The 16,834-nt window shown below is 36.3% G+C and overlaps 2 protein-coding genes across 2 annotated transcripts; one reads left to right on the top strand and one right to left on the bottom strand.

Annotated features, from left to right (window-relative positions):
- On the bottom strand, window positions 1-5,738 carry LOC114517283. Its single transcript, XM_028536960.1, has 3 exons — window positions 5,363-5,738; window positions 2,132-2,501; window positions 1-885 (listed from the first exon to the last, which is right to left on the bottom strand). The coding sequence occupies exons 1-3, from the start codon at window positions 5,544-5,546 to the stop codon at window positions 798-800; spliced, it is 642 nt and encodes a 213-aa protein (XP_028392761.1). The 5' UTR covers window positions 5,547-5,738; the 3' UTR covers window positions 1-797.
- Window positions 5,739-11,347: 5,609 nt separating this feature from the next.
- Window positions 11,348-16,179, top strand: LOC114517284. Its single transcript, XM_028536961.1, has 5 exons — window positions 11,348-11,475; window positions 12,937-12,998; window positions 14,018-14,257; window positions 14,815-14,967; window positions 15,842-16,179. Exons 2-5 carry the CDS (start codon window positions 12,945-12,947, stop codon window positions 15,953-15,955), a joined length of 561 nt encoding a protein of 186 aa, XP_028392762.1. The 5' UTR covers window positions 11,348-11,475; window positions 12,937-12,944; the 3' UTR covers window positions 15,956-16,179.
- Window positions 16,180-16,834: the final 655 nt, after the last annotated feature.

Below are 16,834 nucleotides of genomic sequence, written 5' to 3' on the forward strand. Positions count from 1 at the left end.
TTTTTTTTTGTTTCGCAGTTTCGCTATTTCAAACTACAATTTGAGTGCATACATCATAAAAATTACCGCTGAATGCCTGCATTCATATTATATACGCTTAGTGATAAAACATCCACCCGCCTAATGAGCTCAATCAGAATTTAAGTTTCGTGGAATAATTCCAAAATTTTGGATGGAATTAAAATTCAAGACGTTGTATGAGTGAAATACTAGAGAGTTAAAGTAAAACCAACCCGAACGGCAACGGAAACAGCAGATAGAACATCATTCTAATACGCATGCGCGTTTAAAAAGCCCAACCAAAGCATTTTTTTAGAACATGAAGGAATTTTATTGCCTAGTGAAAACGTAAGCATTATTTTTATACAGTACAAAACGCTCAGGCACTTTTGGCTTAAATGAACCGCCCTTTTTTGCGAATTGACTGTTTATTCACTGCTTATTTTCCCTTGTGTAAATGTGCCAACTTTACACTTCGCATTTTGGTCCTGTTAAATACCTCGAATTAAAGTCCAACAATAGATAATAAGACGATTATTGTCGTTTAGCGATTAAGCCGAATTAACCATTGGGTTGGTTTGTGCGCTTCAATGCTGTCAAAATTTTGCAACAAACCACGCTCTTCTTTCCTGAATCCTGATGCCGTTACGGTTGCTTTTGTCTGTGAGCTCTTGGGTGCATGTCAGTGTCAAAACTATACATTTAAAACTATGATAAAATATGGCGATACATACGTTATTTTGAATAACAATATACATTATGTGCGTCCTTTTTAATTGTCTATCAACAACGCCTCATTACAGGGTTGTCTCGGTCAAGTTATTGAAATTTTCACGAGACACTGAGTCTTCGGGTATGGCATCTTCTTGGATATCATCGTCAATACTGAAAATAATCATGCATGTCAAAAAAATTACAATCATAATAGCAAAGCCAGTGCGATTTTAGTTATGCAAAATGCAAATTTTAATCATTATCTGATTTTTTCGCTACTTTAATAACCTCTCAGATTTTATATATAACCGAACCGTTACGACAAACACAACTGAGGTCCTTCAAAATAAAGCGAACCCACGCTTTTTCGATTCCAGGGCAGCGTTTTATTTTAATTTTTTATTCAATTGAAAATCGAACGAAGCCTGTCGAAGGGCACAAAAAATAATTATACTTTTAAAGTGAATTGTAGTTTAAGTGTATGACCATTAAGATCGAAATTCCTTGACTTAATGTAACGATATCAATAAATTTTCTGGCCAAAAAGAACTGAATCTTCAGTTGAAGAACAATGGTAATAAAATTCTACATATTCAGGGAGTAATAAAATAGGTACCGCCCACTGTAAGAGTATATGCAGTCGTTAGCAATCCTATAAGAAAGAAGCACTAACAAATTATGTCTGTTAATATATTTTTTTTGTGTGCCTGTGATACTTTAATTTCATTTTTATACTACAGGTTGTGACATGGAGTAAGTTAATCGAAAGAGCACAAGCAGTCGAAGAAAAACGTTAGGACTGGGATGGTTTAAGTCGATAAAACATCTGTATGCATGTTAATGTTTCAGTAGAAATTCTATGTCCTATGTTAGATTTTCGAAGTCGGGTCCTGATATACCCACACTTTACCGGAACATCACTTAAACAATCTCTAGCTCAAGGCAGAGCTCTTCGTAGCTTAGTAAATATAATATAATATACCCAAAATTGCAGAGGCGTAGGGATGATGTTACACAAAGTTTGATTGGCTCGATAGTTTTGTGGAGCCAATCAAATTTCATATAATATCATACTTCCGCGTTTGACGTCATTATAAGAAAGGTCTATATATCGCTATCGCATAACTTAAGGTGGCTCGATGCAGTTTCTCGAAATTTTTAGTACCTATTTTAAACAGAGATATTAAGCATCTAAATGTTTTGCTAGAAGGCTAAAAGTTAAAATCTTCTGCAGGAAACATACTAAACTTTTGCCTATTATCGTGTTTATATCGCAAACGAGTTCGGTGACCCTCAATTTTTTCACGCTAAACGTTTACGCTATAGATGCTTATTTGGTAAAGTTTCAATAAAATTCTGTGATGGGGAATGAAATAATTAAATATGCAATGTGTTTCTCAATATATAGACCACAAACCTGGAGTTCGACTGATCTACCGCTGAATAAGGACTTGGCGGTCTTGGCTCTTGTTGACTACTTCTCTTGTTTTTCTGGTATAGTTGCCAGATAAACCACGACATGAAAATGCCAATTAGGACGCAGATCAATACTGCTATCAGTAAGCCTAATATCACACCGATAGAATTGCCATTGCTGTTGTTGCTGTTGTTGCTCAGAACAGTTGGCGTTGATAATACAAGTGTCTTCTTGAACTTTTCAAAATCGGTTATCGTCCAGTGTTTTGTTATTAACCATTTTGTGATTGGACGAGGTGTCGTAGTGGGTTTTGTCACCAGTACTGGGATTGTTGGGCTGGTGATTGGTGCCTTTGTGGTAAATAATTTCCCTACACGTGGTGAATAAGAAGTTATACAGTTTTCTTCACCGCCATGGAATCCAGTGGTGGAATCAGACTAAGGTAAATTGCAATCTCTTATTTCAAAATATTCTTTGGTAACTAATAACTAAAACCGACGTTGTTAAGGTATGAATGGAAATTAATCGTCTATTTTAATTCTATCCACTCTGAATCCGCCTTTGCCATTCAGGCTAATCAAACAGTGAAAGAAAACACCGAGACAGTAACAACTAAACTAAACAACATGTATTAGATTGCAGTTTGCAGTTTTGCTGATAAATGAGGAACAGGGGACAACGTAAAAAAAAGAGAATATGACGTACATGCAAATGTACGTGACGCAGTTTTCTCGGTTTAACGCTATACTAGTGTTTTAACCTAGCAAACTGTTTAAAAGTTAAATAAGCGATTTCGTGTGGTAGGGTGGGATTTTAGTTCAAACCTAACGGTGCTGAAGTAAATAACTCCAGACTGCACAAAAATAAACCATTGAATTCTACATCATTTCTATTTGTTCCTTTTGAAACACCCTGTAGCTATATATTTATTGAAATGCTTTGTAAATTCCTTAAGCGTGATGTAATCTAGAGATATAATACTGCGCTGGTTCATTTATATTTGTCAAACGTTTTTTAATCCATGCGCGGGGGAAGAATAATATTCACAGCTTGAGTAAAGCTATAAATATATATGCGGGGTGAATATTTGGTGACGACACGTTTTTGTAGGCAAAAGTTTTAATAATAAATACTAGCGATAGTTTTCCTGCGAAGCGATTGCTTTCGTACCAGAGGCAAACCTCAAAATCCCTAATGGCAAAGACAAATTGAAGAAAGATCGCTTCGCGCTAAAACATTCGCAAGTGGTATAAGCAGGCTTAAATTAAGGGACTTAATTTATTTAAATTTGGTTTCTTATTCGAATATACAAGAAAACATTGAAATTAGCAGCTTTAACAGCATTTTAAAAATCCTGAATAAATTACTGGAAAAATACTATTGTCTATACGAATATTTCTGAATGTTGCAATTAGTAGAGGCGGCAATTAAAATGTGGCATGCCCACGCAGTACTTCAAGTTAAATTTTTTGATATTATCAAGATAAGCCAGGTCAGGTGAGTTAAGAATTCAAAGGCAAGCAGCACAAATTTTACTGAAAAATTAAATTTCATCACATCAATATGAGTATTGCATCAGCCAGGACCAGGTAGAAAAGCAAACATGTAGTAATATTACACCCCCTGTATAGCATTCCTCCCGCCCACGACACTGCCTATAGTCAAGTGTTTTCTCTATACACTTAAAAAATTTTCAAAACTAGTACTGTTAGAATTGCGGAAATCTGAGTCTATATACTGCAGGAAGACATTGGAAAGAAATATAGTCAAGTACTACCCGTTATAAGCGACCAATTGTAAATGTATTTTTCTGATGCAATCATACATATGTTAATACCACAGAGCAAAGTTCATAATAACAATTTTGTCAGCAAATATTTACGGCCATATAAAATAACTCATCAATTCGCCTACACACATAAAATATTTATCATTACATCAAAGTGACATGTAACTTACGGCAGGCTTTAAAACAGCGTATCGAATCGTTGTATTCCTCGTTCTTACAATATTCCAAGTTATTGGGACACGGTGTGCAACCCCCGCTCAAAAAATCACTTTTAAAAGTGCCTGACGGGCACGAAAAGCTTGTACGGATATAGTGCCAGGACACTATGAATAAATACCATAGTCTAATATCGTAAATCCCCTTCACTTGTGCCATAAGTGGTAAGTTCTGTCGTTAGACAAAATTGGCCGTCTTAACGTTGTCAATGATTATAAAAGATCTCAATTACCGAATTCGAGACCGAATTAATACGTATGTAGTACAAAGGTCAAATTCTTTCGAACAGACAGCCAGTCAGCGAATATTAATCTCGGTAAATTCTCATGTTAATGACTATATACCTAGGTATACATTGAAGGGAACATAGTGCTTCAAGAAGGTAAATGACTTGGGGTGGAATATATTTGCCAGTTCATTCTTATTAACAAGTTTATATCTGGCGTAACTTTATCAATGCCAACGAGTGGGTGTTACATGGGCGTGTTTCGTAATATGATTTGCCTTGGCCGTTAAATCCTAGTTAACGAAAAAACTCTAATAATAAACGGTTTATTAACATACTCTATGAAATGGTAAAGGAACCCGATGGTCATTGCAGTCACCCAGTTAACGTTTCGACTATATTCCATAGCTACTACACGTCACCATGTTGTTGTTGCCATGCTAACAAGTCCATCAGGGGATTCCCCTCGCAATCAAAACAAACATCGCCACTATGGCATTAATATATTTGTTTTAAACCCTTTAATACGTTAATTTCGATGTATTGATGCTCATAGATTTAGGTAATTGTTTTAAATGGTTGTCTGGTAACTCTCGTTCGATATCCAAGGAAACACAAGAAATGTTTGCAGCAGAGAAAATATTACGAATATGATGTCATATGCAAATTAAATTATGACGACAATTAAATTATGTCAACACGACCCCAAGCTTTACTTACACATTGTACGAGTATAAAAATTTTGATATTCGAAACAATCAGCTTTATCAAAAATCCCATAAACATCCTAGTCTTAAGACTTGATGTTTAAGTATAGTTCAACTCTCCTGACGAAGGCCCTGGCCTTAGGCTTAAACGTCGAGAATTTTTTTGTCTTTTTAAGCAGTTGTTTTACCTCATTTAACTCAAAAGTACATCAGTGGTAGAGTCAGTTAATAGACATGAGGTTTATCAATCAGTACATCGATTTAAAACAATAATGAAACAATAATTTACTTACCACATGCCAAAAAGCACCGTCGGGCATCATCGATCTCCTCATCTCCGCATTGCTCTAATGTTGTTGGGCAAGCGGCACAGCCGCCACTCAGAAAATCGCTCTTATATTGACCTTTGTCACACTCAAGTGCAACCGTAACAAGAATTAGAGATGCCGTCACTAACCACAGTATCAAGGAATACATATCCTTGAAATACAAGGAATCACAAACGATCAAATGGTCCGAGCCACTGGCACTGTCATATGACTACGCAATGAGAACAACTTTATCTTTACGCGAATAACTATTGACATAGAGTCTTCTTTTGGCATTCTTTTGATATTTATAATTTTAATTTTGTCTTGTGTTTTGAAGTATAGTTCTTCTCGCGGTTGTGTCGATGATAAGAATAACTAACTATACCGTGGGGAGTGGTTTATATGTTCTAATATGCGAATGTATGACGTCGTGGTATTTCCGTTTTAACAACACATCTGTTGCATTGTCATAGTGACAAATTCAAATAGTACAAAATAGAACAAAATCTAAAAATAGACATTATGTGCTCTTGATATCCAAAATAAAAACAAGAATGTACACGCAGTTATTACGTTGGTGTTATTACGTTTAAGTTCGAAAGATATCGCCATAAAGTCCAAAACCAGTGGCGTGGCTAGAGCGATAATTGGGGGGGGGGGTGTTTATACAAATATTCTGTTCTGCCCGACGGATTTCTTCTCTAAGTGCAACAGTTTACAATAGAAATCCGTCGGGCAGGACTGAATATATGAACACCCCACTCCCCAAATTATGGTTCTAACTACGCCCCTGTCCAAAACAAGCGGTGGTATATCCGCTTCCATATCGCTTGTTATGCTTTATATTTTCTTTGAAACAAAGTATTTCGTAAACTCAGGCAGACAACGATACACACAGTGTGTATCAGAAAAACCAGATTTTAAACTATCCTCTAGTATTTTATCAAATTGTCTCAAAGATATATGTCCTGGGTTGTAAAAAAAACCTTTTTAACGTAGCTGCTAGTTTTGAGTCTTTTGTTCAAGGTCTTATGTCGACAAATGTGTGAAATGTGTTCTTAAAACAAGTCAACGTATATATAAGAAATAGACTTATACGATTAGATTTGGGTCCGTTATTATGGTCAGACTTTAAATTTCTGATGTTCATAAAACAAAAAGCGTCGAATTTTCTGAGCACGGAATAATTCAAACATGCACCCGTATAGAGCTGAATAGGCATGGCCGTAGGAAGATCTTTAAAGTTAGGGGGGCTAATCGTCTGGACGCATGTAGGGGGGTCAAATTTCAACCCTCTAGAAAACCTTTTTTCTGCATTTTGGGGGTCACTACTTAAATTATTCATCATATAATTCATCATATAAAATATTCATCATATAATATTATTGTGTAATGTATTATTAATTTCCTTAAGATATAATAAGACATGCTCATGTATATTGAGATGTATGAAGATGTACAGCTTTCATAGCAAAAGAAAACGAAAAAACACTCATTTTTTTAGGACGCAGCAGCCGACTAAATTGTATGCATCAATGCATGCATACGAGCGAGTGCGAGGTAACGCTAGCTAAGGTCACTGTTGTGAACTTACCAAATTTATTTCCGGCATCTAGATCTTCAGAGTTTTGTAAAAAGAGTGGTAGTTGTGGCAAAGAAAGATTCAATCTTTCTCTGCGCTATACCTTTAGACTATAGTAATTATTGCAAACTCAGAAGGTGTGCACTGCGCAACGCTTTAAGATTTGCAAAGAAATTTAAATTTTCAAAGGGGCTTAGCCCTCTGCCTCTAAAAATTGCCCCCGTGGTTCCTACGGCCATGTGAATAGGTAAATATATTCTTCAAAATTTATGTATGTGTTTGGTATGAATCAATAATACTGATTGTGTTTGGTATGATCCAATAAGAAATCGCAACGTGCGCTTCGTTAGTGACGCATGAATTTAAAATTATGCAAATTTACCTGCAAATCACAATCGACTCAGTCTGCTTGAGAAGAGTCGCTTCCACGACAGTAAATATACTCAATACAAATAAGAAATAAAAAGTTCGAAATGAAAGTTTAGCGCATACTATTATTGTGGTTAGTAACCTGGATCATCTCTCTGTGTCATTCTTGTGCAGGAAATTGTGGGAATGGCGGTAACGGTGGTAATGCATTCAGGTAGAAACGGTAAGGCGGAAATTTTTGAACGGTTCTAAAAGGATTTCTGTGGGGTGATGGTGGGAACGGAGGGCATGGTGGAAACGCTGGTAAGGACTAAGGGTGGAACTGCAGGAAATGATGGAAACGGTGGAAGTGGTGTTTTTTGGCAGTGACGGTAAACATGTTAATGATGGAAAAAATGAGACTAGGAAAACACGGGCTGTAGTAGTGTGGCACCCACTGCAGCTACACTGACATGAAGTACCGGAATCAGCGGTAATCCAATAACAAAAGGACAAACGTTCGATATACGTATTCGACTCAGTGATTTGACTAATTTTCTGAAATAGGCATGCGATGTATTATATTGTGGTTCATATTAAATAAACTGAGAAGTTGTTATGTAAACTACAAAATCGAGTCTTTTATTGCTCTTGGTACCACAGTAGCAACGTCTTCTCAAAGCACTTGAACATGACCAATCCCAGCAATTCGTTAAAATAAACTTCACACTGAGGTACAACATCACTGAACAGGTACGCGATGGGATGATTACCCCAGAGGAATTCTTGAATCTTCTGAGGCGCCCGGATCTTGAGAAAATTGAAAATAGAAAGCTGATTGGCTCTTTTCCAACTGAAAAAACGACAGCCAATCAGCTTTCTATTTTCAATTTAGAAATATGACGAAGGTATAGGTTTGGTGTCCCCATGCAGCATAGGTTTTGAAACATATTTGCCAGAAACCCAAAAAACATTCACGTTTTTTATATGCATAGGAATACATTTGAATGCTAAAAATATCGTATAAATGTAGTAAAATTATTCAAGTTTAATGTGTTGTACTTTTTTTTCTTATTCGCCATATTTTTATGAAATATTTGCGGTTTTGTGAAAGTGTTTGAGTTAACCGGCGTCCGTTTTTAGCTTATTTGGCGTGAGAGTTGCCTACCTTGTCATAATATAAGACTGTTCAGACAACATGAGCGTCGCGCGAGGTCAGCGAGATCAGTTCTGGGGCGCCTATGATACGATTGGTTATTTTCAAAACTTGCTTTGAGATATAAACGACAAGCATTTGTTCTTTGATTTTTTAGCCAGCTTATAATATTAACATCTCATCATTCTCATGGGTGGTTTGGTGGAGATGGCGTAGATTCTGGTGGCAATGGTGGCGACTGCAATGGCAATGGTATTTAATTCGGTCAGAAAAGTTGCAGCCGCGGTCCCCATCATCGCACTTATTTTTAAATTTTGCTGCAGTGAATAAAAAAGAGAATTTTATTTACATATAACTAAAGGAAAAAATGGCTTGAAACGAAGCTTGAAAATACTATATGAACAAGAGACAAAAAAATCGATCTAAAATTGCCCATTGTTGAGCATAATATGGATGAAATCTTAGTATTCTTAATTTTGGGGTTACCTTTCATATGCATAATTGTTAGCTCCAAATCTGTAACTTCATTTCTTTTCAAACATGTTTAAACCTAGCCTAGTAATCTAGGCCTTTCGCTCCCTGCTTTGTGTCCCTGCTTTTTCCGGGTAACTAATTAACGGCGGTAGAAGCCCTATTAACTAGGCTAGTTTAAACCGGTGTTTGAATATTTCACGGCAGCGCAGAAGATATATATATAGAGATAAGAATGGGGCGTTTTAGTTGCGTAATAATGCAAACACTTTGATAATATGTCAGCAAATAGAAGCAAAAAAATCGTTGCGTATATTGTTGATCATAAACATGGAAATTATACACCAGAAAGAGAAAGTCTTTCGCCTGTGTTCAAAAAGCTCATGCAGTCACGCAAATTGAGTGTAACATAGAAATTGTGTTATCGATGATAAATGCGAGAGGGTTTCTTAATCAATGGAAAGATTTAAGGTGAAACATTGAAAATCAAGCTCTTATTTTAGTGAAAATACCACGGAAAAGAGCGAGCTTTAATACAGGCGTTAGAGGACTTAATTTTAAAGTGAACAGTGTAAATGATAGACTTGTTAGTTAGAAATGTGGGTTGGCGTTAGAAGCTCGTTCCAGCTCTCATATCTTGTTTGTATAAGGCGTTGACGCACTAGTCGAGTTGGTCTTTAGCTCTATTGATCAATACTTTCAAATGTTCACAACTTAAACTAGAAATACATGCATGCAGCAACCCCTCGCTATTTCAAACCAAGTACACAATTTCCTGAGTTAACCTGACCTAAACTTATATTATGAAATGACAATAAACTCAAATCAGTCTTATTATATTTTACCGAGTATATTATAGCTAATGTTTCCATCATTCAATACAAAAATAATCATAAAGCTAGTGTAAACATTGCCCGTTCACTTTTGCTGCATTATACCATGCCAACAATTAAGTAACGGTTTAAAATCGAAGTTTCAAACGATTAAAACAGTACAAAATCTTCACAGACAAAGAAAAAACTTCAAATGTTATTTTATTCTGTATTTTGCAGTCGACGCAGGCGGCTAAGAATTTTATACTTTATAAATATAGTGTGTATTTTTGATACCAAAATTCAAATTACACTTTAAAAAACACTTTTTTGAAGTTAAAGCAAAGGTGTAATGGCCTTTCACAGGTTTATGCATTTGCATAAAAAGCTGAAAATTTAACAAATAAACGGCATACAAAGCTAAAAAGTATACAAATACAGCTCATCTTTACCGCGAAACAAATACGAAATAAACAAAGTAAACACGTACCCTTTGTCTTTGAAAACATTTATAAGTTTGCAGATTATGAATTATTCCTCTTACATGGCTTTGTCTTGACCGTATCCACGTTCATCTTTGCTATCTGCCATGCTTCATATGTCATGTTTCTTCTCGTTTTACTTTCTTTGCACAAAGTTTATGAAACGCTTTTACAAAAATGTTTACGCGGAAATGACAGTTAATATAAATTGCTGACGTTCTCATTGAAATACAAACTTTTTGTCTTAACCAATCAGAACGTTCGTTGATTACCAGACGTTACTCGCGCATGCGCATAACTTACAAAACCACCCAACGTCGACCGTCCATGACAAAGAATTTGGACAACTTTGGATTCGCCTATGCTCTACCGGGTTCCGGGTGTAATTCCTAATCTCCGAGCGGAATTAGTACCCTCGCAGGCGCTCCGCGCCCGCTCGGGGAATATTTATCATCAACAAGCATTAAAATTATCAAACATTGTTTCTGTGAACCTTATTTTATAACTTAACTATTTATTCCACTATTTTAATCGAATTAAGCTTTCTCTGACGTAATCCTTAAAATGTTCGACCCGTCGACCGCGCATTATAAAAAACACAGTTGATTCACAAGACCTTCGCAGCTGCCTCCAGCATGCATATTTTTAAATGTGACAGTTAAACTTGGCAACGACATACGATTGTTGATCCAGATGCGCACGTTCTGACAGGTTGATTGATATTTTCACCTTACTACTTTATTCAATCCCACAAAATGTCATGCATGAAAGGAAATGTGATCAATGATTGCGAATGGGCCGGAAATTATATTTACACAGGCGTCTGGTGGCAAAAATCATTCACTAATCCCTGTCATGCTATTGATATTCCTATTTTTACAGCTATTTTTATATGCATATATCTAAACACAATGAAGCCTTGCGTTACAGTATTAACCCACCGCAAACACATGCTCGGCTGCTCGCTCAGGAACGAGGATGCAACTAGCCTTTTGCTCAAAAAATGCAGAGTGGAACTTCTTGCCAAATTTAATAATGCGTAAACTTTTACTCTGTTTTGGTGCGCCGTATTTTTCTAGACGATTCGTACTTTGGCGAATTGCACATGCGCATTTTATTGGGAATGTTGAAATATCATACGGGCTTGGTTATACAGTGAACATTGCGCTGGGCGAGGGAAGATAGATTAAAGATTACAAGGTAAAAGTGAAATTAGAATTATCAGATTGACAACAGGATAAAAGGTAAGAGACCCAAACTGTACTTCAAAAAGTATAGTTGTTCATACCGAAGGAAATTTTACCTCAAATGCATGACATAAAGAATGTATATACACTGTCTATTTATACACAAGTCAAACCAAGTTTGTCAGTTTGATATATCGAGTGGAATATTTGTTTCCAACAGAAGTGTTGATAATTCAAGGCGGACTATTTGTCTATTTTAGGTTTCTGTAGAAAATATAATATTTTAACGGCGTCTTTTACAGCCAAACAAAGTGCATAGCTCTCGCTAGCGAAACTACAGTGCGGACTTGCCCAGAGTATACAAGTCATAGACATAGTAAATACGAAATATATGTTCATTTGTAAACAATGATCTCCCAAGCGTAAAGCTTCATTTACGCCGCTACTACAGCGATAACGCACAGTTTGTATCTGTTTTACTGTTTCTGACAAAGTAAAAGTGTGTTATGTTCCTACTTTCGTTTTACTAATTGTTAAAAATTGTTCAGTAAATCAGCATTGGTAATACCGAAAGCGAAACAAAGCCTGATCTTCACCGCAGCGCTATGCCTATGTTTAAAAATTTATCACAATAAATGAAGGGTTTTGGTAAAATACGCAGTTGTTCTTGTTGAATTGCTACTAAAAGTAAGCTACATAAGTGTTGCAATGCATGCATTAGATTTGCTTTTTTAACCACTTAACCGGCATTCCGTCGTGAGTTCCAGGAAGAGCAAAGGGAAATTCTAAGTATTTGAAATCGGGTTGGTACGCTTCGGCGCATGTGCAGAGCCGAATGACGTTTAAAACAGGTCAAAAGTTACTCAATAAAGCAAAATTTCATTTTAATTTTGAATTTAATGTTTTTTTAAAAAAAGCCAAAAGGGGCCAAATTGTATTTTAACATTTTTGACATACTTGGTTCCAGCGTTCTAATTTCTGTGCGAAATATGTTTGTCAGGTGAATAAAAATAAAATCAAGTTACAGGGTTTTCTGAAATGAATTAGCAAGTTGTACAAAATTTTACTTTCCTCGCTTATCCGTATACCGCTCGTCCGTAAAAGGTTCTTTATCGATATACGGTTGCTCATAAATAAATGGTTTACTATACAAAAGCGACTGGGTACGAGGCTGGTATTTTAGAGTATTTCAAAAGTATATCGAAAGTATATCGTTATTTACATTTTGGAATTCAGTGACCGTTTTTTTAACAAAATACTCGATTTCAACTCAAAATATGACCAATTTGTCCATTTTCGCCGCTCAAACGAAAGCGCCCTGTGTATTCGGCTATGTTCCCTCTGTCAAAATACGCGGGAGTTTAATAGCTCTAGTGGAAGTTAGTATAGCTACCCTTGTACAGTGCTCTGCGCCAGCTCGAGGACAATTTATATACCGTATGTATATATGTGTACTGTGAGTAGCTACATTTTAAAAATAATGATATATACTGATAATCTACTATAATATGAATGTAGGTTCAGAGATGGCAAACAATTGTAAACGGGTTGTCTTGGTTTTACTGGCAATAGCAGAAATGGTATGACAATTAAACAGCTTGTTATTACTACGTAACTATATGACTTTACACAACCTTAAAACGCCCGGAAAATCCAAAACAACACTCATAATCTTCGTGACCTTAAAGTTTATTAGCCGAAATGATTGAAACGACCTGATTACATGACCTAAGTTAAGACTTAAGGTGTTCCCGGACACTCTAAGCTAGAGAGGCTTTTGCGTAAGTATTAAAATGTCTGTCTGCTCCCGCCCGTCTGCCCCTGCCCGTCTGCCCGCTATCATTTCAATATTTTACAATACAAAATCCCCCCAGTCCCGATGCCTCATTGCACGTGTTTTATGTTTCCGTGACGTCACCGATCGCGTACAAACTGAGGCTGACACAAACTGCAGAGGAGAGTGGTGCCTGGGGCTCTTAGCATTCATAATATAAATCTAAATAAGAAGTGCACGCGACGCCCTTTAGTCATTACAAAGTTTTTTTCGATAAAACACTATAGTGTAAACGTTTGACGGAGAAAAAAATCGGGATCACTGAACTCGTTGGCGATATAAACACGATTAAACTCTATTTGTTGGAAATTTTTAAAAAGGTCTTTGTTACCATGATAACGAATGGAAGGCACAAGTTCTGAATGGATTGCCACTCTAGATATGTTTCATGCAAAGTATATCAACTCTTATAGGCTGTTTACATGATCCCGCTTAGCCGAGATTCATGCAACGAGGCAACAGATGACTTCGAATTATTGGAATGGGTAAATAACATGATCTTGGCAATCGTGTAATGACCCCGACAATACCAAGTGCTTGTTTTGTTTCACAGTTTTACAATTAATTTTAATACCTCAAAATCATCACACACTTCGTTGAATCTCGGGTAACCGGGCGTATGTAAACAGCCCGGTCCTTAGTCCTCTAGCCAGGCATTTAGATGCCTATAATATCCCTGTTTAAAATGTGCATCTAAAACTGTATCGAGCCACCTTAAACAAGAGCGTTTCAAGGGTAACGAGTTAATTTCTGTTGTAACTTCAGGTTGCTTTTGTCATTGCTGCCGGATCAGTGGGGTATTTTATGGACCAGCTCGACAAAACCATTATCGACATAAGCGAAAAATCAGGAACGAATGTCGATATCGGGGCTATCTTTGACTCTGGAGTTTACGGGAGGGAAGAATTCTTCCTTTTCGGTCTGGGTACAGGATTTTTCGTTGCTCTTCTCTCATTGGTGATTGCAATCGCAGGCCTACAAGATACGGTTCACTACGCTGCAAGCGTATGTATCACGAAATTCAAAGTCAAATTCAGCCGTTGTTTAATAATAAGTTACACTGTCTTACGTTTTTGACCCAAGAGTACTAGTGTTAACAATTTCCGCGGGTACTAAAAAACTTTATATACTAGAAGTAATCAAAGATTAGCCAGTGCGTTTGGTGCGTTTGTCGGATTTTTCATCGTTAAAACACTGCAAGATACCAATGCTTTGATAAGAATCCTCACTCATATTTCAAGATCAAAATAATCTACACCATTCTGACAACTTCTTAATAAACAGGCGAATACGAAAGCCCGAATCCAAACACAAAAACACGAAAGCCCGAATCCAAACGCAAAAACACGAAAGCGAGGCAAATGACCCACAAAAATCTCAAAACGATATAGCATCAGCCGTGACGTTATGATGTATAGGAAGCGTTCTCCTTCGTCGAACGCAATAAATTTGCGATTAATACAATAAATAATTCGCGTATTAATACAATAAATAATTCGCCTATCATGCAAATTGTCCATTCGACTGCGCTTGGCTTGATGTATTTTGTTTTGCTCTTATAGATTGCGACGTTTCATGCATATTCTGCGCTTGTTCTGCTGGTCTCGGGGTCACTTCTCGCAAAGACGAACATGCGATATGAGTCCAAACATTTGTGCAAGTTTCTGGATATCTACTCTAAAAATTCCCGATGTTATCAGCTTACCATGGGGTTGGTAAGTATCGCGTCATGTGAAATAGTAATTCAGATATCTATTCTAATTTTAGCAGCAAGGTATTAAACAACTTTCGAAACAAACATATCAATTGCTAAAATATACCATGAAGTTGAGCGAGAAGATATGCAAAACGAGTTAGCAAAACATTCGCTGAAAGGATAACATGAAATAGGATTCGCGTGAATTTTGTTGTTTTGACAGGAATATAACTTTAGAACATAACTTAATTATTATTATTCTTAGGGCCAGGGAATATTTTATGCGTTGAACCCAATGCAAATAAATTTAAACAAAGAGTTTAGCTCATCAAAATTAGGCTCAGCACGTAAAAAGTTCAGTTAAAGCCATGCAGTAGATTGTCAAAAAAAGATGTGGCATTTCAACAGTCAAGATTATGACACCTCTTTCACGTGCAAGGGCTAAGGAAAGCTGCTGAGATTTTTAAAATCATTCGACATTATATTGTCCAACAATTGCATTAGCAGTTAACAAGATGATAAGAGACTTTACAAAACTGAGCAGGCTAAGAGTATCAATGAACAGCAGACTCTAGAGGTTTGGAAATATTCAAGCATGCAAGCACTGGTGCCTGTCTGTCATCACCTAAAAGCCTGCTATCAAGCTCTGCCTTATAGGTACCCACAAAAAAACTGATCTGCTCACCACCTACAAATGACAAATCACAATTGTTTACTTGACGTTCTCCAATAATTGATTATCACTACATGGGCTAGCTATTGCCTATGCATATGATCACATGATACAACATTTTAATTAGGGCATGGGGCACCATGGTTCTATACAGACTTGCTTACCTATATACCTAGTACACTGACAATTCTCAACTATTCTAAAGGCTTTAATTTTCTAGGCGTTTGGTTTTGTATCCATGGCACTGTTAATTGGAGACGCAATCATTTACTCCTGCTCGTTGGCTCGGAATGTAGGGGTCAGTTTTGTGAACATGGAAAATATGGCATCCTAAATAATAAAGCACCCAAGAGAATTACACATTCCTATTTCATGATTGAACATTAATTGTATTTGTTGGTTTGATAGGAGCATGCATGTCCATTTTGTTGATTGATAGAAACATAACCTATCTATTTAGTAAAGAAGAATCAGGACATAATGAAGTAAAGATAATTAAGATTGTGTTAATGTATTTTTGCTGCAATTAAAAGACTTTCAGTGACATGAATTCTGAATCTGAGGCTTGCATTGACGGTATTTTTATTTGAATTCATCTTCTTCAAGATTTCACTCGTGACTTCAAATCACTCAATGTATTCTAATCTAAATTAATCTGCATTTGGTAATTACTAATATAATTACTTCAGCTTCCTGTATTAAGGCCACTCACAATACAATTCTACCTTGATAAATGTAAATTTGGCAACTACAAAATGAGGAGGTGTAACACACCTCAATAATTGACCACCTGGTACTACAAAACTTAAAAATAACATATTACATTTAAAACAATGCTGCATAGTAACAGATTACGTAGACTTATATACTGGTATATAATGAATATACAATCTTATATATAAGTTGAACAGGCTGTGTACATTCACAGTGAAAGAGGTGAAGAACCCTATAAAATGATACTATACATATCATAAAATTGTAGACACTTGTGGAGTGTAACATATTTCACTTTCAGGTGGGCTGTGTAATAATGCTGAATTTATATGAATCTTACACTGCAGAGTCAACAATGAAAATTTGTTTTAAACTCAAAGCATCTGAACTTGAATCCAGAGTACTTCATAACTGGACCTATACCCTAGCTGCCTATGTCGGTATGAGATATTTTCCAAAATGGAAGCCAAACTATCTGCATCAATTTCGAAGGCCAATT

This window comes from Dendronephthya gigantea, unplaced genomic scaffold, assembly GCF_004324835.1.
Source record: "Dendronephthya gigantea isolate DGI-Jeju-01 unplaced genomic scaffold, DenGig_1.0 000007F, whole genome shotgun sequence".
In the NCBI taxonomy this organism is placed as follows: domain Eukaryota; kingdom Metazoa; phylum Cnidaria; class Anthozoa; order Malacalcyonacea; family Nephtheidae; genus Dendronephthya; species Dendronephthya gigantea.